At 28.6% G+C, this 23,514-nt stretch overlaps 4 protein-coding genes across 4 annotated transcripts; 3 read left to right on the top strand and 1 right to left on the bottom strand.

Annotated features, from left to right (window-relative positions):
- The first annotated feature begins 3,270 nt into the window (after positions 1–3,270).
- LOC110647227 (uncharacterized) lies at positions 3,271–5,048 on the top strand. Its single transcript, XM_021800959.2, has 4 exons — positions 3,271–3,901; positions 4,035–4,253; positions 4,445–4,534; positions 4,759–5,048. The coding sequence occupies exons 1-4, from the start codon at positions 3,437–3,439 to the stop codon at positions 4,969–4,971; spliced, it is 987 nt and encodes a 328-aa protein (XP_021656651.2). The 5' UTR covers positions 3,271–3,436; the 3' UTR covers positions 4,972–5,048.
- Positions 5,049–6,427: 1,379 nt separating this feature from the next.
- On the top strand, positions 6,428–7,328 carry LOC110647234 (inactive protein RESTRICTED TEV MOVEMENT 2). The gene is made up of 2 exons (XM_021800967.2): positions 6,428–6,651; positions 6,759–7,328. Exons 1-2 carry the CDS (start codon positions 6,561–6,563, stop codon positions 7,217–7,219), a joined length of 552 nt encoding a protein of 183 aa, XP_021656659.2. The 5' UTR covers positions 6,428–6,560; the 3' UTR covers positions 7,220–7,328.
- Positions 7,329–9,084: 1,756 nt separating this feature from the next.
- Positions 9,085–9,817, top strand: LOC110647236 (uncharacterized). The gene is made up of 2 exons (XM_021800975.2): positions 9,085–9,264; positions 9,373–9,817. The coding sequence occupies exons 1-2, from the start codon at positions 9,150–9,152 to the stop codon at positions 9,753–9,755; spliced, it is 498 nt and encodes a 165-aa protein (XP_021656667.2). The 5' UTR covers positions 9,085–9,149; the 3' UTR covers positions 9,756–9,817.
- Positions 9,818–10,090: 273 nt separating this feature from the next.
- On the bottom strand, positions 10,091–23,243 carry LOC110647230 (blue copper protein-like). Its single transcript, XM_021800961.2, has 5 exons — positions 23,075–23,243; positions 22,632–22,982; positions 22,256–22,501; positions 11,274–11,378; positions 10,091–10,467 (listed from the first exon to the last, which is right to left on the bottom strand). The coding sequence occupies exons 1-5, from the start codon at positions 23,241–23,243 to the stop codon at positions 10,091–10,093; spliced, it is 1,248 nt and encodes a 415-aa protein (XP_021656653.2).
- Between the last annotated feature and the right edge of the window lie 271 nt (positions 23,244–23,514).

Below are 23,514 nucleotides of genomic sequence, written 5' to 3'. Positions count from 1 at the left end.
ACACATTGATGGTAGATGAATACGAGTGTAAGCTTATAAGAATTAACGCGCCTTAATAAAATTATCATAATTTCACTAAAAAATATATTTCTTCCATAAATTTAGGTGTAAAAAAGATAAAATATTGAAGATTAAGCCATTGTGCTTGTGTATTCATAGCAAAAAATCAAATATAAATCTATTTATCAGTGAGCTGATCTTTCATATTTCATATTAATTATGAAATGAATGCATATGTAGATTTATAAGGATCAGTCCACCTTAATAAATGTGTCATAATTTTATTAAATAATATGTTATTTTCTTGAGTCTGTGTATCTGCATGTTTAACTTAAAGAAAATATATATAATAAGGCCAATTATTAAATTTTACTAGGTTTAATTTAAAGTTGAGATTTTATAATTTTCAAACAAAAAGTTGAAATTTTATAATGCTTAAAAAAAAAGTTAGGATTTCATAATGTATCAATTTAGAGCTGGTCAAGGTTGGTCTGAAATATAAATTAAATTGCAATCAATTCTAGTTGACAATTCGCTACAACAAGCCGAGTAGTTTTGCGTATTCAATTCGATTTAAATCTATTGAGAGAGATTCGAATAATATAAACTAAATTTGTAGTGAATTTAGATTTAAAAAAATAATATTCATGTTAGATTTAAATGTTTTATATTAAGTATTTATTTTTTAATTTTGTTTATATAAATAATTAATTAAATATAAAAATATAATTTATATAATAATATTTATAAATATTTGTATATTATATTTTCAATAAATATAAGAAATATTTCATAGAATTGTAATTAAATTTTTAAAATATAATTTATTAATAAATAATATATTTTATATACATTATTAATTAAAATATATAAAATTTAACAAGAGTGGATATTATTCAGATAATAATAAAGAAATTTTGATATTAAAAATAGTGATTGAATTTGAACATAATAAGTTTTACGAGTATTCTATATGTTGCTATCCCAATTTAAATTGACCCTGAATTGGCATATAAGAATTCTAGTTAAAGGCTTTTCTTAAGTCTGTTTGGTAATAATTTTCAAAACAGTATTAAAATATTAGTTTTTTTATTTATATTATTTAATAATATAATCTGTATACTAATAAAAAGTTATTCATTTTAATTTTTAGAAAAATTTAAGAGGATATTTTAATTAGAATAAAAATAATATTATTACTTTTTATATTTAATAATTAATTAATAATTATTTTTATTAAATATTTTTATTTTAAATAATTATATAAATAATTAATTACTGTCAATATAACAAGTAAAATAATTGATAATTTATTTAATAATTGAACTCTCACTCGCAAACTCTTTTACTCGTGCCCAACAAACAATAGTGAGTGGAGGGAGTGGAAGGGTAAAATAGTAAAAGGGGAAAAAGGGGCAAAGTCATGGGGATTCTTTTCTTGGTCAACATGCAATGAGAACTTTGAAGAACGCTACAGAGGACTTCTCTTGGACTTTGTCTCTCTTTTGCTTCTTTCATCTTCCACTTTTGCCTTGTTGGAGCTGAGATTGAAAAGCACTTTTTGAAAAAATTGTTCGAAACTTCAAGTCTTTTTTTTTTTCAATATATCCATAAAACCAACAAATTTTAATTTAATCATACTAAAATCATTTTAAAAATTTACACCTCTATATTATAAAATTAAACGACAAAAACAAATGAGTGAAACAAAATAAGAGTTTATGATGAGATTATTTTAGTTTGGACCAATCATTATTTCTAGTGTGTTACTCATAATAAAGCTAAAATCATTGGTTGAGATCAATGTTTTTAGATTGAAGTATTTGATAATTGATTTTTTAAAATGTTAGTTTAATGTTCAATTGTCAACAGTTCGAAAATATAACTAAATGATATAATTTCAAATTCTAAAATTTATAGTATTTTGATCCAATTGCTAGATTGCTATATAAATAAATAATATCAAGTTATCATCATGATTATATAAAATTACATTGTATAAAATATTTTTTATTATTTATAGTAATTAAATATTATTAATTATAATATTTAGAGACTTATATATAAAATTGTTTATTTAAATGAATATTTATTAAAGTTTAGTGGGTATATGATATTCAAGCAATGTGAGACTTTTCACACACCTTTCACTCTCTCACACAACTATGGAACAGATACCATTTTGAGCATTTAAGTCCAATCCAAAAGCTAATTTATTTTATAATTATATTATCTTACATAAAAATAATAAAATTTAAGTTTACAATTATACATGATTTTTTTTCATTTATGTGTAATTTTTTATGTTTGTGAAATTTCTTTGAAAAAGTTGTAATTGAATTAGTTCATATATAAAAAATAATAGTTCTCATAATTGCAGCAGCATCACTAGAAACGTTAGTGGCACTGCTAGAAATCTTAGTTGCGTTACTAGAGATGTCTCTTGAAACCTTAGGAGCATCGCTGGATACAGAAATGTGCAATTAGGGATGGGAATTTTACACATGATTTCATAAATATGGTATAAATATGATGTAAAAATAAAGGATTAGAATTGTGTTTATTCGTGTTTGTGTTGAAATTATATCGATTTGATTTGTCATATTGTGAATTGACTCGCTAATTTAATTAGACATATTTTTTATATGAATTTCACTTATTTAATACGTATATTTCATTATGTATAATGCGTTGTAAGTCAATGACTGATCAATTCTAAACAAAAATTTTCCAAAAAAATCTAATGCTAGAGCTAATTTCTGTAGATATTTACATTTTACATAGTCTCTTTCCATAAAATTACTTTCTATGTGCTCAGGACCCAATGGCCTAATTTAAATCCAAGTTGGACCAATATTAAACAATGCACCAGCTAAAAAAAAGCACCAAAATATATGACCACCATAGCACATTGTCTTCATATTTGTTGTATGACAATACACAACCATTTTCCCTTAAATTGACCCAAAAGCCAAAAGCAAAAGGAGAAAAAAAAAAAATACTAAATGCAGAAAGCGAGAGAGAGAGAGAATGGCAAAAGAGGCCAATGAAAAAGGTGTGGCTATTCAAATGGGCAATGAAAAGTTTGCCAAAAACATGGCATTTCTGTGTCATAGCCTGGTAGGAAATCCATGAAATTAGCTACACAACAAAAATCACATGGCACAATGTACAAGTGGGTCTTCTTGGCCTACTAATTGCACCTCACTTTCTACTCAGAATGCACAGAAACTTCTTGTTTTCACTTTTTATATGGACTTTGAATTGTTGGTCTAAACTCCAAACTTGAAGAACACCCACACCCACACCCACATCAACAAAAGAGAAATCCCTTCCTTTGGCCCCAACCCCCAAGTCATGGCTTTCTGCCTATATAAATAACAAATTGGGTTCTTCCTGGTATGCATTAGAAACCCAGAATCTTAATTCTTCTGCTATGGGAACCAAGATTCTAACCTCATCTAGCCAAGGGTTCGAGATAGAATGCAAAGAGATTCATGATTCTTGGGGAAGGGTGAACCAGTTGGTTCGATCATTAGCTACCAAGTCCAAGATTGAAAGGCAACAGATTAGAGAGACTTACAAGGCAATGTATGGAGAAGATATAACAAGTTTTCTTGAAAGGATGTGTATCTCTAGTGACCAAAGAAATGAGGCTAAAATTGGATCTAAAGTTTTTGCAGCCTTGTCTTTGTGGATGGTACACCCACATGAACGTGATGCTATTGTGGCCAAGGAAGCTCTTGAACAAGGTGATACTAACTACAGGGCTCTTGTTGAAATCTTTGTGGGTAGAAAGTCAAGTCATATTATGCTCATCAAACAAGCCTATCAATCAAGATTCAGAAGGCAATTGGATCAAGATATTATCAATCTTGAACCACCCCATCCACTCCAGAAGGTAATTAATTAAGGTTCTTCAATATTTAAGTATAGAGCCATCACAGTGAAAGATGAATGTTTTTAGCATTCTTTGTGCTATTATTGGTGCAAATGGTTGTTTATAGGAAGATTGATGGGTTTTCGTTTTGCAGATTCTGGTAGCATTAGCAGCATCACACAAGGCTCACCAAGCAGATGTTAGCCAACATATTGCTAAATGTGATGCTAAGAGGCTGCATGAAGCAGGGGAAGGGGGTTCAGGAGCCAGTGAAGAAGCTGTTGTGCTTGAGATCCTAAGTAAAAGAAGTATTCCACAGATGAAACTCACGCTTTCTAGCTATAAACACATCTATGGACATGAGTACACTATGGTATAACATCTGACAATTAATTCTCATTGATTTCTTTTTTTTTTTTTAAGGAAAAGTATGAGTGTAGAACTCATAATCCTGACATATAACAATCTGAAAATGTACCAATTACAGTAATTCTATTTGGTAAACTCCCTTTAGTATTTCTGTGTTAAGCTAGTGATTTCTTTTGTTTGAGCTCTACTTTGCAGAAACTCAAGAAGGGAAATTCTAGGGAATTTGAAGATTCACTTAAAACAGTCATAAAATGCATGTGCAATCCTCCTAATTATTATGCAAAGGTGTGTAATTTCTGTTCTTTACTTGTATCTATATAGGTTTTAACTTTTGATTAGGCTAAGCATGTTGTATATTTTCTAGTCTGACATGGATGGTCTACTTTTGATTAAACAAAAAAAATGAACTTATCTTAACGGCTAATTAAGTTGGTTTGTGAAACCACTCACAATACAAAAGGAAATTTTCATCGGAAAATCTCATAGGTTTGTCAGAAAACTGGTTGCAGGCATTGTATGCCAGCATTAGAGGGACAACAGCTGATAGAGGTGCCTTGACAAGGGTGATGATGAGCAGAGCAGACGTTGACATGGATGAGATTCAAGGGATGTTCAAGAAGAAATATGAGATGGAACTGAGAGATGCAATATGTGAGAGCATTCCATCTGGGGATTACAGAGACTTTCTTGTTGCTTTAGCCACTAAGACAACTGCTAGTTGAAATGATATATATGTTCTGTAGTGGCAGAATTTTGTTTATAGGCAAGTGAAATATATATATATATATATATATATATATAAAGATTGTGATCAGTTTCAGCCTTTGTTTATGTAAATTTTTTTCTTCAAACTAGCACCTAATTGAAGTGATTATTAAAGCCTCTAATTGTCATGGTTATCATTTGGTCATTGTTTGAAAGCTTTGATTTTGCTTAAATTATTCTTCCATTTTGTCTATATACCGATAAAGACTGGGGAGTACTATTTATCCCTGTCCAAAAACCAACCATGGTTTTGTCACCATCCACCAGGTGGGTCATTTGCTTATATATTATCCTACTAGATTTCAACTATCTTCAAATAATTATTGGTGAGAACTTAGAGTTCCACCTATACGTGCTTTACCCAAACTTTCTTATCAACAAAAAAAAAAAAGCCAACCCTACCATCAATGCTTTATCTGCAGATAAAGGGGCACAGCTAGACATATGTGATTTTCTTGGTAAAGGCGGGGAAGAAGAAATCAAATATGGTGATGTCAACTAATTTTTTTATCAAATGAAAATTTTTTGACATATCATATTCCTATAGAACATAGGATTTATAATAATCAAATCAAATCACTTTCCAAAACATTCTTTTGTTATTATTTTTAAAGATAATTCCATTAAAATCGAAGAATTAGCAGGATAATTAGGTAGAGCTCTAGGTGCTCTCAATTTATTTTTAAAAAATTTAGAAAGAGAAGAAAGATATGTACATTGATCTCAATCAATTATACTAGAAATGGATATTCAACACAAAAATCTTTAATTTATAGTGATACAAAAATGTGTCAATAATGTGAATTAGTGGGAAATTAGTCGCAAAAGCTATTATTGATCCATTCCTTTTTTTTTTTTTTTAAAAAGAAGGCTTATAAAATATTAATTAAAAGTTTTCAATTCTTTTCTTTTAAATAATTTATGTGTAGTAAAAAAAAAATTAAAATGATGACATCAGAATTGCAATGAGGTAATGGTGAGTCGTCTAGTCACATACCATCTCAAGGCGACCAAAATGCTTAAATATATATAGAAATCCACGCACCATTAATTTCTTTAAAAATTGCAATCCATTTCATGCCATATTCACACCTCATAAAGAAGATTTGTATAGTTGATAGAAGGAAGACCACTTCAAAATGTTATGGACTTGTCCTAAAGATGAAGTCGCAAAGACAAGTTAATGAAGTCGCAAAGACAAGTTACATATATGCTGCACAGGAAAGAAAAGAATAGTAATGTCTCACAACTATGGAAATTGGTGATCCAAGAATATATTTACTTGAAGATACAAAAACCAACCGACCCAAATCCTTGAATTTTCAGAAAGGAATCATTCCCCTTCAATCCAAAAGCAATCTCTAATTAATAATCAGCTTAAATCTTGATTGTAATTCTTGTAGCTCGCATGAATATAAAAGAGGTACAAAGAAATCAATATAACGAACAGGCGGCCCAGCTAGATATACTCTCCACATATATATCTATTTTTCCTTCCAAAGCTCAAGAAATTAACTAAACAAGTTGATTATTAGCATCGATACATATGGCTGGAGCTATTGTCTACGAAGATTTCGAACCCTACAGCAAGTGGCAGAGAGAGCAAGAACATGACATGCTTGAGGTTCATCTCAATGGTATCATTTTCACTCTCTTTATATATATGTAAAATTCATGCATGTTTCTGTTTTATCTTTTTAATCCCATACAAATCGTTCTATATATATGTTAATTATATATATAGGTTTCAAAAAGGATCAACTTAAGATTCAACTCAGCAATCTTGGAGTCATGATAATAACTGGAGAACGTCCTTTGGAAGGGAGCAAACGAAGCCGTTTTCGGAAAGAATTGAGGCTTTCATCAATGGATTACAAAACTGATGAAATTCGCGCAAAAATGTCTGGTGATATTCTTTCAGTATTTTTGCCTAAGAAAACTGTATTATCATCACCCTCCTCTCAAAATAATATGTCGACATTGCCACTGCAAAATAAAGAAAATGAAAGAACCCAACCGAAGACCATCCCATCTGGTACTACAACTGAAAATACCAAAACCAGCAAGTTTTCAGGCTACAGATTTCGGCTGCCAGATAATATAGTTTTAAATCTTGGAACTAGGAATGTTGTTATAGCGTTTGCTTTGGGGATAGTTGTTGGTGCATTTGTAATGTACATGTACCGTCAGCTCTCTCTCTATTGAAAGCTAAATGTTACTACTGTTCTAGCTTCTAAAAGCTATTACATTCTGTAATCTATGCCATATATTCTGATTTGAAGGTTTCAATTAAACAATGCCACATATTCTGATTTGTGGGGGGGAAAAAAACCATAATGCCTATAATCATTAGGTGTTAAGAATGGCAAATAGTGTAGTGTGGATCAACAAACAGGCGGACTCAATTTTCAGCCCAGTATATATCGCTTGAAAACCTATTTGCTTATTGATCCAAAGTACACTTAGGCTCGTGATTCTCAACATTAGGTGGGTAGTCAGAATGTTGAAGCCATATGGATCACAATCAATGCAAGCAGCAAGCAGCAAGCAGGCAGAAAGTTTTGAAAGCAAATTTTTGTTTAGTTCAGTCTAATAGGAATTTAGATTTATATATTTAATAAATAAATTATACTACATATTTTATATTTTAAATTTATAATAAATCGAGTATAAATAAATAAAAAATTCAGTTTGAAATTAGGCATCTGATAGTGATATCTCATAACAAAATATAGTGAAAAAAAGAAGAGATGAGAGACATGCATATGCAAACCAATACTGGATACCTTTGCGTATATATCTTAAAGTGACAGAGAAATGAATCAAAAAGAATATTTGAAAGATGAATTTAGAATCATGCAAGAATGTCTATGAGTGAACATCTGCAGATATTCTTGTTGTATTTCATGTTGAAAGCTAATTAATTATTTGTTTCTTCAATATATATTGTTCGATTTATTGGTTTTTAGATTTGAATGACACTATCTCTTTCACGTATTTTGATTAAAACTAATTAATTAACTATATTTTCATAATTTATATTTTTGGTATTTGTAATGATCATTATCAATTTAGAGAAAAATAATTGATTAATTAGTTTCTTTTAATTGATAAAATTTGTCTAAGAATTCGAATTTAAATTTCAATTAAAGGCTAATTATATATTTTAAAAAAAAATCATCATTTATTAGGGAAAAAACGCCATCCAAATCATCATTTATAAAAACAATTAAACATTTAAAACTTCAAGGCTAGACCCATTTCTTCTTCTTTCCTAGCTAAAAAGATGAATGACTATTCTGTGGCTAAATATATATTTGGAATAGCAATTTCATTTTTTATAAAGCATTCATCGTGTGAACTAAGCAAATTTGTTTTTTTTTTTAGTATTTGGTTTCCCACGCTCCCAATAATAATAATAATTCTAAGATTCAAACATCTGATTTTATAAATAAAATTCGCTTGAAAATTAGTTTTATGTTTTTTATTCAACTACTTATTGGTAACTAAATAAATTATTATGTAAAAATTGTGAAGCAAAGCGCCATGTTTGAGTTGGCAAATGGATTTACAAGTCAAGTTATTTAAATCACGAGTTATTTTAAATTTTATTATTTATTTAATGAGTTCACATTAGATCATTTTAAGATTATTTAGAATTATGCATCAAATTATTAAAAAATAAAAATTTTGGATCAAAATTTTATTTTAGTCTAAAATTAATTTTATTATCATTTATTTTTTTTAAGTCAAAATTTGAATTGATTTGATCAATTCAAATAAGTCAATTTAATTAAATTATACAGACCATTTTCCATCAAATATCAGTGAAATATCCCCTGCCAATTTGCCCATAGAAGAAGCTAAAGAGCTTAAAGTGGTCGCAGGGGAAATGCAAGATACATAGGAAAGGAAGAATACCTGAAAACAAATCAAAGCAACTCATCACTTTCCTTAGAAAACTAAACAAGAAAGATTCTCTTCCAAAACGAAATCCAATGGGAACCTCTTCAAGAAATATACTATATATTTTTTTCTTGGAAAGCAAAGAATTACTACCTTAATTTCTCTTGTAAAACATATATATTAATATCATTCTCTTTCAGAAATATCAAGCAAGAGAAACCTAGCTCCAATGGAAAACAAGGATAATGAAGCTCCCATCACCTGCACTTACGATGATTTTGAACCCATGTGCAAGTGGCGAAGAGAGGAAGGATGTGACTTGCTTGAGGTCCATGGTCTCCAAGGTATGTAGCTTTCCCTTTGTTTCAGAAGTTGAAGAATTCTTGAAATTATTCAATACACGTATATCTAATGTGATCATACATGCATATCTGGTTTTTAATTCAATATAGATTTCGAAAGGGAACAACTCAAAGTTAGAATAAACCTTGGCACTACTCTAGTCATAACCGGAGAACGCCCTCTGAAGAATAATATCAGAAGTCGTTTTCGGAAGGAAATCAAAATCTCCAAGCATTGCGAAATAGATGAAATTCGTGTGAAGTTTGGCACAGCAGGAATTCTTCATGTATCACTGCCTAAGAAAACATCCAAAAAAATAAGCAATAGTGGAGATGTCAATGCAAGTTTGCCATCAAATTACCTAATTGGCCTAGAAAGTTCGACTTGCTGCAGACTAAAATTGGCTGCGCAAGGTATGGCTGTGGTAGTATTTGCCATGGCTATTGCAGCATTTGTATACAAACCGCGTCGTTGTGTTCAAGTTGAAAGCTAATCATATTAATATTTCTTCTGTATATATAATCTAATTGTTGATAATATGAAAACTTTGATTAATGTTTTCTCTGCTTGCTTATAATTAAAAAAAAAAAATCTTATAGGGCAGAATCGAATACTAATTATGAAATAACAAAATTGCATTGAATTAACACATGTTAATACAAAAATTATTATCACACACACACAAAAGAACAGAAAAAAAAAACCTGGGAATTACAACTTATTAAAGGCACGCATGACAACATATATTTAAGAGCTTATAACCAATACCAAAACCTTATCTATGGGAAAGCAAACCATGAATTATATAATTTAAAGATGTTTCTTAGATTAAAATGCTGCCACGGCCATTGCAACAACAGCTGCTACGAAAATCTGATAGCAGGATGAGATAATTCTGTAGGAATCGTTTGAAGGTGGAGTTTGTGTTGGTGGTGGTGTCGATGCTGGAACTGGTGCTGGTTTTGGTGGTGTTGGTGCTGGTACTGGTGCTGGTACTGGTTCAGAACCATCAGATTCCACATTAATCACTAGCTTCTGCCCTTTCTCACAGTGATCATTAACACCACAAATATACCATTTTTTGCCCTGTTCGCTAAGTATAAATGTATCGTTTCCATTGTTGTAAACATCTCCAGATGGTTTGCATTCCTTGAACCCATTTCCGTCCACTTTATACACATTATGTGGTGACCCGTATTTGAACACTGCAATTGCATGTGTATTGCATGCAATTAATAATTAAAAAAAATTCTTTCCTTGTAAAAATATTAAAGAGATCTCTATCAATATGAGACAAGCACTTGAGTATCTACAGTAAATTTATCTATCTACATAAAGTAGACTTTTTTTTTTTTAATAATGAGACCACATGACACTCAATAAAAAAAAAAACAAAAACTATCGTATAAGATTATGAATATTTGAAAAGTGTGTAGTAAATTTCTTTTCTTCTTCCCTTTTATTTTAAATAGATTGTCACATAGAATTATTTAATAATTACCTTCTCACTACTATAATATCTAGCCATTATTATTGTATAAGGTATATTAACATACCTATAATTTATATATATATAAATTTAAAATTTTATTGCACTACCTTTTATGCTTTTTGATATTATTAATATTATTAAATAAAAATAATATTTGAATATATTGTATTCCTTTGATATATTAAGAACATATAAAATTTTTTTATATATTTTTTTAAAAAAATTGATATTTAAAATGGACGAAAATTATCATATTATTTAACCAGCCATGTATTTAATTAATATTTCTATTATATTACTATATTTTTATTATGAAATTTTCATTAAAAAATTATGAAATAAAAATTAAATTTTGCATAGAAAAGTAATAAAAATAAAATATAGAGTAAATAGTAATAAATTTAAAATATTATTTTATTTACATATATTAAAAATATATATATATATATATAATTTAAAATTATTATTAATCATGTACAGATTCGCTAGTAAACAGATATATAAAGTTGGTTTGCATACCTAGTTTATCACCAACACGAAATACTTTGCCATTAGCCCATTCAGAGTAGTTAACACCAACTTTCCAGCCTTCATCATCACCAACAAAGTATTCAGTTGCCATGGCAAATGTAGGAAGAACAACTGCAACAATAGCAAAGGCAACGAACCGATTAGAAGCCATTGTAGATTAATAAAGTTGATTATTAATTTAGTCAGCTCTGCAAGTGTGGGTGTGATTTTGCTTTAGGGAAACATAGGGTGTTATTTATAGTAAACCTTCCATAATGGATCAACGTAGAGGCGATGAAATTAATTAAACATTGGTTTACCCGAACTTGCTGGCATCAAATTAAAGTTTGGATATATATATATAATTTGTGCAAGCTGTGCAAGTTTATATTTTTCTATTTGTCTATTTGGGTGAGACTTTTGATAAAATTCCAAAAAAGGTTTTGAATTTTAAATTTTCTTTTTGTCGTTTTCAATTTTAGCTAATTCAGGAAAGCACTCGGAAATTCCCCATATAATCTTTTGTAATTATTTATTAATTTCTACAGATATATTAACCCAATTGACAATTTTAATATGATTGAAATAATCAAGGCTGAAATTTTAACCTTTATATATGTATATAGTCTTCTTATTTTTTTAAAAAAAATATTTTCTAAGTGTCTTTTGTCAATGTACTTATCAATAAATGTTATTAGATTAACAATTAAAAAAAAAAACATTTGTTTACTAATGCAAGACAACAAAATGTTAGAAATATACACTACAAGAAAAGCGTGGATTAGTAATGGATTTTTTCCGTTTCTAATCCCTAAAAATCCGTTACTAAATGATTTAGCAACGGATTTACTACCAATTTTTGTCTGTTGCAGCGAGACTCGTTGCTAATTCACTTAGCAATGAATTTTAACTTCCGTTGCAATTAGCAATGGATTTAGCAACGGATAATCCATTGCTAATAGCAATGTACAACGTTTTTTGTTGCTAATTTATTTAATTTTAAAAAATTAAAAAATTTACAAAAAAAAAACCGTTACTATTTGCAACCGATTTAGCAACGGAATTCCATTGTTAATTGCAATTGATTATAATCTGTTACAAATTTGACTGTTATTTAATATTACAAATTTTTAATTTTAATATTTAAATTTAAATTTAAATTTAAATTTTAAAATTTTAATATTATAACTGGTTTATAAATTCTAATTGATACACAAATTGCCATTAATAGTTATTATAGATACATTATAATGAGAGCAAAATGTATTATTCAAAAAAAAATTACGGTGAAATAATGAATTGAGGGAAAATTATATTAATGAAAATGAAAAATAAAAGTAAATAATAAAAGTATTAATGAAAATGAAAAATAAAAGTAAATAATAAAAGTGAAGACAGTCATAGGAAAAGTGAGAAAATGAGAGAAATGAATTAAGAAAATGATATTAGAAAATGGAAGAAAATGAGAGGAAAAATGAGAAAGTGATGAAATAATTAGAAAGAAAATGGAAGAAATTAATGATAGAAAATGAAATAAAAAGGAAGAAAATGAAAGAATATTAATTAGAGATTTGGGAAGAAAATAAAAGAAGATAGAGAAAAATTTGAGATATGGGAAAAATATAAAATAAAAGAGAAGAAATTGATGATAGAAAATCAATATAAAGTGAATAGAATGAAAGAAAAAAAATTATAGAATTGGGAAGAAAATGAAAGAAGAGAAAAGAAAAAATTGTAATGGAGAGAAGAAAAAAAATAAGTGAATGAGTGATATGAAGAAAGGAAATTAAGTGTATGAAGAAATATATACGCGAATTAGCAACGGATTTAGTAATAGATTCATAATTTGTTGCTAAATTTAAACACTGAAATTTATTTTTTTTCTCCAAAAAATAGTAATATATTACAAAATCCGTTATTAAATCCGTTACTAATTAGCAGCGGATTTGTAATCCGATACTAATTATAATTACATACATTTTTAAAATTTGAATGGTGGAATTTTTCGCTCATAAAATTAGCAACAGATTTTAGAATCTATTGCTATTAACAACGGATTTGAAAATTCGTTGCTAAATTTATATTCAAATACTTTTATAAATAATTATTGATAAAATTTACATAATTACTATTTTTTAATTTCGCGAAAATAGCAACTGATTAAATGCTCCATTGCTATTAACAACAGATTTGAAAATCCATTGTAAAATTTATATTCAAATATTTTTTACAAATAATTGTTGACAAAATTTATATAACTATTTTTTTAATTTCACGAAAATAGCAACGGATTTGAAAATCTGTTGCTAATACTCTGCTGCTATTAGCAATGGATTTTCAGATTCGTTCCTAAATTTATATTCAAATATTTTTATAATGTCGATTTGCAATAAATTTTAACAATGAATGTAAATCTGTTTCTAATAACAACGGATTTAGAAACAAAATGTTATTTTTGTTGTTAAAGTATTACTCTATATAATTTTTATTTCAAAATTGCAACGAAATCAAAATTTGGTTGTAGAATCCATTGTTATTAGCAATAGATTACAGTTCATTATAAAAATCCGTTGTTAATTCGCGTTTTTCTTATAGTGATAAATTTTATTATCTTTTAAGAATTTTTTTTATTTCAATTCCTCACAGTTTTAAATAGTAATATAATATTAATATATTAAAGCTTATTAATATTTTTAAATAAATTTTAAAATAAAAAAAAATTCAACAAAACAAGAAGAGACAAATAAATCCATGGACCACGTCATGGTATGTCAAAAGGCTAAGGTGTTCTTTCCAGCCGGCTGGGAACAACTTAGGCTGGTCTGTACAAATGGTAACCGAGCCATTGATTCAATCAAATGTCCTATTGCTTAATGAAATCGATAAGTAAAAATTAATCTAGTAGTCGCAAACCAAAAGGAACCTAAGATTTAACTTTTCATTACTTCTTTTTATGTGCAATTTAGACTTCTGCCTTGCACACTTATTTTCAACCTATTATCATCGTCGTCGTCGAGATTCAAACTTTAGACCTAACAGATAGGAAAATGATTTCAATACTAACACCATTAAGCTAAAACTTATTATATAGTTTCAACCAATTATTTTTCATAAACTTTACTATATGTATTTTTTTTATTGTTAATTATTTTTTCAATTAATTTTTTTTTCTTTATAATTGAACCTGAGTGAAATTTGAATACAAAACCTCACTGTCAAGGGTAGAGTCAAAAATTTATGTTAGTGGATAAAAAAAATTATTTTACTTAAATTAGATAAAAAAATATTATATAATAATAAACTATTTATTAAGAGGAAAAAATATAATACATGTAAATTTTCAATATATAATAATAATTTAGTACAAAAAATTTTAAAATATAATAAATTTTCGTAACAAATTTAAATTTATAATTGTCCTTAACGAGTTTTCATTTTTTAGAAGGTATGGTGTGATTTCTTATAATTATCAATATTATCAAAAACATCTTTCTCAATATATATAAGCAAAGAACAACTGATCTTTTGATCAATTTTGCAATTGAGTTTTCACAATTTTTATTATATAAAATGTCTTTGTAAGTTGTAATAGGTAATATCAACAATAATTTTACAATTTATATATTTCATTATTTCACTCTTTTTATTTTTATATTCTCTCTATTCCTTTTTTTGATGTTTTAAAGTAAATGAGTTTAAAAAATAAAGTTAAAATCTTGTGAAAGTGCTTCAATGTCATGAAAATATAAATTGTTTTATAAATACTTTTAAAATTTAAGATAAAAATAATAAATATTATTTTATAAATAATTTTAATTCATAATTTATTTTTTTATCAATTATTATAACAATAAAATATTATAAAATTAATTATTAAAATCATATAGAAAATAAAAATAATGAAATAAATCCAAGAACTATTCCATGTAGTTAAAAAAAGAGAAGGAAATAAATTTATAGTATCGATTTATTTAATATATTTAATATTTAAAAGTTTTATCAATTCAACAATTAAAAGTTTTCTTCTAGTTCCATCCCAATACAAGAAACTATGACAAAAATAATTGCTAGAAAATTTCACAATATTTAATTAAATTTTCATATTATTATTATTAATTTATTTTAAAATATGTAAATTTAATTATATATTATAATTATATTAAAATTATTTTTATTCATTTGAAAATAATAATAATAATAATAATAATAATAATAATAATAATAATAATAATAATAATAATAATAATAATAATAGCGATTCCTTTTCTTTTTCAAAAATAAGAAAATTATGATATGACTTTTTTTTGCGGAGAAAATTATGTGGTTATTGCCTTTAATTTGGAATAGCAGAATATTCTCTAAATTCACGCCTTCAAATGTTTAGCTTCCAACTCTACCAATTCCAATGCTTTTCTACCTTTTTCCTGTTCTTTCTTTTTCTGTTTTCCTTCCTTCTCCTCTTCCATTTTTATCACACAAACCAAATTGTACATTGCATTGTTTGTTTATTCAAATTTGCAAAAGGATGGCGATATTTACAATTTTTAAAAAGTTTTAATTAAGGTTTTCAAATTCAGTCCAGTAAATAATTAAGGGTTTAACGTTCAATCGGAATTGTGATAAAATTTGATATGAAAGTTAATTGTATTCATGTGTAGTAGGCAATTTATATATTCTCTGTACAATAACTTAATAGGATAAATGTACCAAAACAACTGAGTTTAAATAGAAAGAATTAAAAATGATACATGTAACACAAAATTCAAACCAGTGAGCACCCAATAGCTTGGTAAAAATATCGACATTTTGATCAACAAAGGAAATGAAACAAATTTTGAAGCATCAGCTGTGTTTTGCTCTCACACAAAAATGATAAACCAATTCAATATGTTTGGTATGAGCATGAAATGCAGTATTGAATGTGAGATAGAGGGCTCCTAAATTGTCACACCATAGAACCGCAACCGCAGGAGTGGTGGGATTAATCCCAAGTTCATGCATTAGAGACTTAACCTAAATCAATTTGGCAGTGATATTAGCAATAGCTTTGTACTTACTTTCAATGGAAGAATGGGCAACAGCGAGCTACTTTTTGGCAGTCCATGAAATCAAGGAGTTGCCAAGATGAATAGCATAGTCATTTGTTAAGCGTCAATCATCATTTCAATAGCCCAAATCATTGTCCGAGAAACACTGAAGCTAGCAAACATTGCTTTGGCAAAGAAGAGACCGTGACTATAGTAGTATGACATAAATATCTTAACGATCTCTTCACAACAGTTCAATGAACATTATTAGGAGAATGCATAAATTGGCAAAACTTATTGATGCTGTATGAGATATTGGGCCTCGTCATTGTCACATATTGTAATGCGCCAATAATTCGACGATAAAATTCACCATTAGCAAGAGGTGTATCCAAACTTTTGGACAAATATGGCTTGGTGGCCATAGGTTTGAGACATGGTTTTGTATTCTTCATTCCCGTCTTTTACAAAGTATCATTGATGTATTTTTGTTGATTTAATAGAACACCATCAGGAAGATATGTAACCTCTAAGTCCCAGAAAATATTTTGATACTCCCAGATCTCTGATTGGAAATTCTTGTTGCAAACTTTAATAAATGAATTAACAATCCATGAAGAAGAGCCTGTGACAAAAATGTCATCAACAGAAACTAAAACAAACAACTTTTGATTAGTAATAGTGTAAATAAATAGTGAAGTGTTTGCCTTGGATGCTATAAACCTTCAACAAAGAAGAAAAGTGCTTAAACGATGCACATGGGGCTTGTTTCAGCCTATAAAAAGAGCAGTATAGTTTGCACACAAAATCAAGATGATTAGCATCAACAAAGCTTTGAGGTTGAGATGTATAATCCTATTCATTTAAAAGGCCATGTAGAAAAGCATTTGAGCCATCAAGTTGCTTTATTGTCCAATTTTCCATAACAGCATAAGCAAGCACTATTCTAATGGCAGCGGCCATCACACCCAGACTATACGTCTCGTGGTAACTCTAGATTGCTTAACGTAACCTTAGACGTACTTAGAATCTATCAAAGGCGCCATTTGGATTCTTTTTAGCAGCCCATTTATTTCCCACCATTTTTATTTGGTGGTTGTAGAACCAATGTGGTTTAATATAATCAACTTTTAACCCCTATTACTTTTTAGTAATTTTGAACAAAATTATGAATTTTATAATTAAACAAATGATTGGGCGTTTATCTTATATATTATAAACTTTACTATTTGACTAAAAAATTAAAATTATAAAAATAACTAAGGAACATATTACTGTTGCAATTTTGGGTAGCTAGCTTATAATAATAAATAGATGGACTTTTAATTTATGACTCAAATTAAAAATAAATAAATAATTATTTAGTAAAATTATTTAAAAATAACTTTTAAGTAGTTTAAGTATATTTGGTTAAAAGGTATTTAAAAGTAATTCAATTAGTTAAAATTACTAAAAATGATATATAATTAAGTATTATAGTTGTTAAAATGAGGATAACATTAATATTTTTAGAGATTATTAGAATAATATAATCTTTTACTTAGTTAAAAAGTAATTTTATAAAAAAATATAAATATGTATTTTTTTTACTTATAATTTCTGACTTATTTTAAGTTTTTTAACATATAAATCAAATCAAATCCTAATTTACTTGTGACTTTTTACTCATAAGTAGATTTAACTGATATACTAAACATCCTTTTAATTTTTTTTACTGGGATTAAAAAAAATAGTTATGACTAAATTTTATTTAATTTTTTTTCTAATATATTATCTACTCTTATTACTCTATTTAAAATTAAATAATAATAATTATTATTTTTAGAACTAATAAATTTTACTTTTTTCAATATATACTTAAATAGGGACATATTAAGTTAATATATTTCAGAAAGAAACGTGGTATATAATTTGAAATAAATAAAAAAAATTATCTTTATGAAATAGAGAAAGTATATATTTTTTACCAAGTTTGTCACCAACTTGAAAGGTCTAGCCTTGAGCCCAAGCTTGCTTATAAATCCTAGTCTCCTTCCTGTTTCATTTTCAATTAATTAATACCCAGCTCAAAGTTTATAACAATGCACTAATATATATTTCAGAAACTAGATCCTTTTGAATAAGGTCATTAATTATGAACAATTATTATGTTCACCGTTTTTCAATTTTTAAATTCAAAATGCGAAGTTATTATTTTCATAGTTTCAATTATTTAGAGATTTCCAACATCACAATTTGTTAAAGAAGAAAAAGAAAAGTCCAAAATTGGATCAAAATTTAGGGCTACTATGTATATATGAACCCTATTAAATAATTAATTACTCATCAGAATATTAAAAAAAAAAGTTACTAATGGGTTAAACCTCCTTAATTTAACCAGTCTCAATAAAAAAAAAAAAACATAAATAATTTCCCCTTCATCCCACAAAAATAAAATTAATTACTTTGCATTTTTATTTATGCTAAATTATTAGCTTTTTAATATTTTCCTATTTAATTATATTGAACAATGTGAAATTTATTAGTTCCCATACTAATTTAGTAACACGAGTTATTTAAGCAAAGGGTAAATTAAAAAAAATTAAATAACTATATATTAAACCATCTTACTTGGAATTGTAAATCTCAAGTTTATTTATTAAAAACAAATCTAATTATATTAGTATCTATAATTGGTTTCTTCTGTGTAACACTAATCGATAGGGCTCATTTTTTTAATCTATATGAAAAAAAAAATCATATCTTTGTAGAATAATAGGATTTCTCATATATATATATATGCAATTGAAGAAACAGCATTATATCATTTTGGTGAATTACATATAGCTTGGTTGAAATTAATGTTTAGCGACAAGAAAACACTTGCTAACATTTTTGTATGAAACAAAAATGATATGATATAAATAAGAAAAATGATATGATAATAATTATCATTCGAAGGAAAAAAAATATAAATGCTTTATTTCCAACTCCGCCAATTCCAGTGATTTTCTTCCTCTTTCCTTCTTCTTTCTTCTCTTCCATCTCTCACAAAGCATACCTAACTTTTGCATCTTTGAATCAACTTTTGAAGGGCAGAGTGAAAATTGAAATATATTAATTATATATCCATAAAATTTTATATTTTAGCGTCTTTGTTAAAGTACCACTTCCAAATTCCAATAGTACACAGTACTTAAAGTTGGCTATGTATAGTACATATATGCTATATTCTATAATACCTCATGTTTGCAACTTACAATCAGCTTTTCTTTTTTAATTTAATTTATTAAAAAAAATTATTTTTTACGAGTTTTAATGGATGCATATTTACGCCAATTACCATTACAAATGAGTGCATAATCCCATCAACTTACGCATAAGCTATATGGGTCCATTTCAAGAATGCAAGTAAATGTTTTGAGTCAAGGCTCTCATTTCTCTTTTCTCTTTGTTTTTTTCATTCTTCCTCTAAGGGCTTTGTCCCTCGTTTTTTGTCGGCTTTCGGCCTTTTCTGCCCCTCAAAGGTAGGGGGGTCGCTCCTCCTCCGCTCAAAAGTAGGTCTTCCCTCACCTTTTTTGTGTAGTTTGTATATGGGGTTTTGGTATTTTGATAGGTCCAAAGCTTTTTTGGGAGGGAATTCGATTGACCTGAACAGCCTTGAATCATATGCTGTGGGTATATGTTTCTGGGTTTGTGGTAGACATGGCAGTTTTCTCTGTCAACGAGTGCTACACTATTCATGCATGGTATGAGAAACAGTCTCGCATGGCGGTGGTTGTTCGCGGGTTGCAATCAAGAGGGTTGGCTCAGAAGGTGTGAGTGGGACGCCGAAAAAACCTTCGCCACAAAATATGAAGTTTCTATGGTAGTTTGCATAAGTGAGAGTTGCTGGGCTCTGTGGTTATGTATGCTGCAATAGTGGAGATATGGGGAAGAGGGATCCTGAGGGTATAAATGCTTGCTCTCCCTTTACCCCTCTATTTTTCTTGCCCTAAGTTTGTGTTGTATGGTCCTATGCTTTAAGTGGTTGTGTTGACCTTAGTTGGGTTGCTTCTCTTTCTTGTGGATGTGGCTACCAGTGAAAGTTCACAGACGAAGATGCAGACGTTTTTGGGAGATGTTGGTCCTCCATGCGGCTCTGGTGCTAAGTTTGTCTGAGTTATTGGGTTGGGTTACAGCCCACCCCAATTACGGTTTTTGCTAGGCTATAATAGTATGGGTTAGGGTGTTGTTAGCTGAGCTTTTTTTTTTTTTAGACTATAATCTTCTTTCTGATTTGGGTCTATAGTTTTTAGTTTTGCTGTAATGTCGGATAAGTTTTGCTGTAATGTCGGATAAATTTTGATAATTGTTCCTGAATTTATTTAATTATAATATTATAATCTCTTAACTAAAAAATATAACATAAAACTTTATTAACTTTCAAATTTTATACAATAAAATTTCTCTGATCCTCGATTACTGATTTTTCAGTTAGTCGCTGACTTAAATAGTTCCAGTATAGAGATTAGTCAGTATTTATCTTTTCTCTCTCAAATCATGTGTAAATTGAATTCTTCTTCTCTCTGTAGTAGAATAATTTTTCACATGTAGATAAAATAATTTTACACCTTATATAAGAGAGGAGAGAGAAATATTGACTAAACGCCATACAGGAGCTATTCACATCAGTTTTTAACTGAAAAATTAATAATTGAAAGTCAAAAATTTAAAAATTTATAAAATTTTATATTATATTTTAAAATTAAAAAATTATAATATTATAATTATATAAATTTAAAGACAATTATTAAAATTGATCCGAGTAATCCCTAATGGTTTGTTGCCGGCGTCGGGCTTCAAGCCCTGTTTTAAATGAATTTAATCTACTATATCTTTTCAAAAAAAAAGTATTTGGTTGGCTTTATGTTTATTCCGTACTCTAGCGCGAATAACGATATGAGAGTAAAGTCATTACATTAACATAATAAAGAAAAAAAAGGCAAAACCTTGTTCTTAATTTTTTTTTAAATTTTTATTTAAAATCTTTAATTTTGATAATTTTATTCCGATTAATAAAAATGATTATAATTGTAATAAATTTTTTTCTACCAAACTTTCATCTCAATTTTTCAATTGATCCAACACTCAAAACTATCCAACCTCACTCATATCCTAAGTTTATTTTAACACTCATGGTGTATTAAACTTCTTAATCATTTAGTTAAATTTGGTGATTTTATTTCCTCACTCTCTCTTCTTGCTATCATTAAATAATGCTATTATTACCCATACATTTTAAAATGAAATTTAATAGCTGTTATCATTACCTATTGTCACTTCTTATTTTAGGCTACCAACTTGTTATCAAGATGAGTTATGAATAAAAAGAACACTTAAACATATTGATTATTAATTATCAAATTTGATATGTTTTAATCAATTCAAAACAACTATAAAATAATATCTGAAATAATATTACTCAAAAAGTACTTTTTTTTAATTTCTCAACTTTAATCCCAAACAGAGCTTAAAAACCTTCGTAGTTTGGTGGACAATAAGCCCTCAATTTTCACTTTGCCATCCTATGTGAGGGAGATTTTCCACAAGCCACATCCAAACAGAAATTTAATTTTGATTCATCATTGAATTCTAACAGATTCCACTGTAATAATTTTTTCAAAATCTGGCAATGCAACATGGAATTCTGCTAAAGCATTCTACAAAAACTAGTAAGCAATCAAATTCGAAAACAACTGTTTAGTTGATTAGGCATTCCATGACTCCAAATTCTTTATGACAAATCGAAAACAGCAAAGCTAGAATGATACAGAAGCATCACTCATGCATGCACAACCCTTGAAGAGAACATACTAATAAAAAAGAAGGAAGATCATAACCTTATACAAGTACTAAGATTCAGATAGTTTCAACCCTTTTCTAGTTAAAACAAGTCCGCTGCTAAGAAAAGCTAACAAGTAGTTCCTCAGACGCCCTTTGGAGTGTAGGGCGTAGAATAGGGTGCAGGGGGTGATTTAGCAGCTCGTGGTAACACAATTAAAAAAAGCTTCATTCCTTTCTCGCAGTGTTGCCCTACACCACAAATATACCATTTTCTTCCTGGAGTTGCCAAAACTATTGTATCATTTCCGGTTTTTAGTGCCTCAGTTGCTGGCGGCCTAATACAGTTCTGAAAACCAGTTCCATTTACCTTAAACACATTGTGAGCTCCAGGGTAATACTTGAAAACTGCAAAACATCAATCATTTGTCAATAAATTGACCCATCTAAGAATTATTTACTCTTAATTAGTCAAGCCAATGTGAAATTCTCTTCACATAATGATCAACATGAAAATGCAAGAGCTGAGCATATTTACCAAGCTTGTCTCCAACTTGGAAGTGCTTGCCCTTAGCCCAAGCTTGGTAATCAAATCCCAGTCTCCATCCTGCTTCATCTCCAACTATAAATTTTTTGCCGTAAGTGAGTGGAGCGGGTGGGCTAGGCTTGGGAGCTTGTGCTTTAAGTGGCAATACATCTATAACAAGTTTCATTCCATTCTCGCAATGCTTGCCCACTCCACAAACGTACCATTTTCTTCCTGGAGTTGCCAAAACAATTGTGTCGGTTCCAGTGCTTAGTGCCTCACCCGCCTTTGGCTTAATGCAGTTCTGGAATCCAGTTCCATTCACCTTGAACACGTTGTGAGCTCCCACATAATATCGAAAAACTGCAGAATCATCATCATAACTCAAGAAATATCAGATGGGTTTTTGCAATTTACTTTAATTAATTGAAATGATTAATTATGTGTTACATTACCAAGTTTGTCTCCAACATGAAACTTCTTTCCATAAGCCCAAGCTTGGTAATCAAATCCTAGTGTCCACCCTGCTTCATCTCCAACAATGAATTCTTTCCCCCGAGCTCCGCTTGTTGGAACAACGGCAGCAGTGAGCATGAAAACAAAGAAAACAAGACGGGAAGCCATTAGTTACAAGTAGGTTAACTAGTAACTACTAATGCAAAGAAAATCTAACCCTGGAATTCAATGGAGGATTCTACAGGTATATATAGAGTTGATAAGAGGAGTCAAATGCAAGAACTATACGAAGAAAGAAAACATGCAAATAGGATAACTAAGGCGGCATAGCCGAATAGAGAATCGAAGACTGAGCAACATTGGCCATAAATTAAGTAATTAACTTAAATTTATGACCATTTCAACTGAGCTTAAGAATAATATAGAGAAAAACAGACTG

Source organism: Hevea brasiliensis, unplaced genomic scaffold (assembly GCF_030052815.1).
Source record: "Hevea brasiliensis isolate MT/VB/25A 57/8 unplaced genomic scaffold, ASM3005281v1 Scaf5, whole genome shotgun sequence".
Classification (NCBI taxonomy): Eukaryota; Viridiplantae; Streptophyta; class Magnoliopsida; order Malpighiales; family Euphorbiaceae; genus Hevea; species Hevea brasiliensis.
The sequence above is the reverse complement of the archived record's forward strand: the minus strand, read 5'-3'. Positions and strand labels throughout refer to the sequence as shown.

Bases quoted from the DNA above. Each gene is read 5' to 3' on its own strand.
- LOC110647227 (XM_021800959.2), top strand. From the start codon at position 3,437: ATGGGAACCAAGATTCTAACCTCATCTAGCCAAGGGTTCGAGATAGAA. The intron at 3,902-4,034 runs GTAATTAATTAA...TTCGTTTTGCAG, and splicing joins CACCCCATCCACTCCAGAAG to ATTCTGGTAGCATTAGCAGC. The intron at 4,535-4,758 runs GTGTGTAATTTC...AACTGGTTGCAG, and splicing joins CTCCTAATTATTATGCAAAG to GCATTGTATGCCAGCATTAG.
- LOC110647234 (XM_021800967.2), top strand. From the start codon at position 6,561: ATGGCTGGAGCTATTGTCTACGAAGATTTCGAACCCTACAGCAAGTGG. The intron at 6,652-6,758 runs GTATCATTTTCA...TTATATATATAG, and splicing joins GCTTGAGGTTCATCTCAATG to GTTTCAAAAAGGATCAACTT.
- LOC110647236 (XM_021800975.2), top strand. From the start codon at position 9,150: ATGGAAAACAAGGATAATGAAGCTCCCATCACCTGCACTTACGATGAT. The intron at 9,265-9,372 runs GTATGTAGCTTT...AATTCAATATAG, and splicing joins TGAGGTCCATGGTCTCCAAG to ATTTCGAAAGGGAACAACTC.
- LOC110647230 (XM_021800961.2), bottom strand. From the start codon at position 23,243: ATGGCTTCCCGTCTTGTTTTCTTTGTTTTCATGCTCACTGCTGCCGTT. The intron at 22,983-23,074 runs GTAATGTAACAC...ATGATTCTGCAG, and splicing joins TCATGTTGGAGACAAACTTG to TTTTTCGATATTATGTGGGA. The intron at 10,468-11,273 runs GTATGCAAACCA...ATGCAATTGCAG, and splicing joins TCGTGTTGGTGATAAACTAG to TGTTCAAATACGGGTCACCA.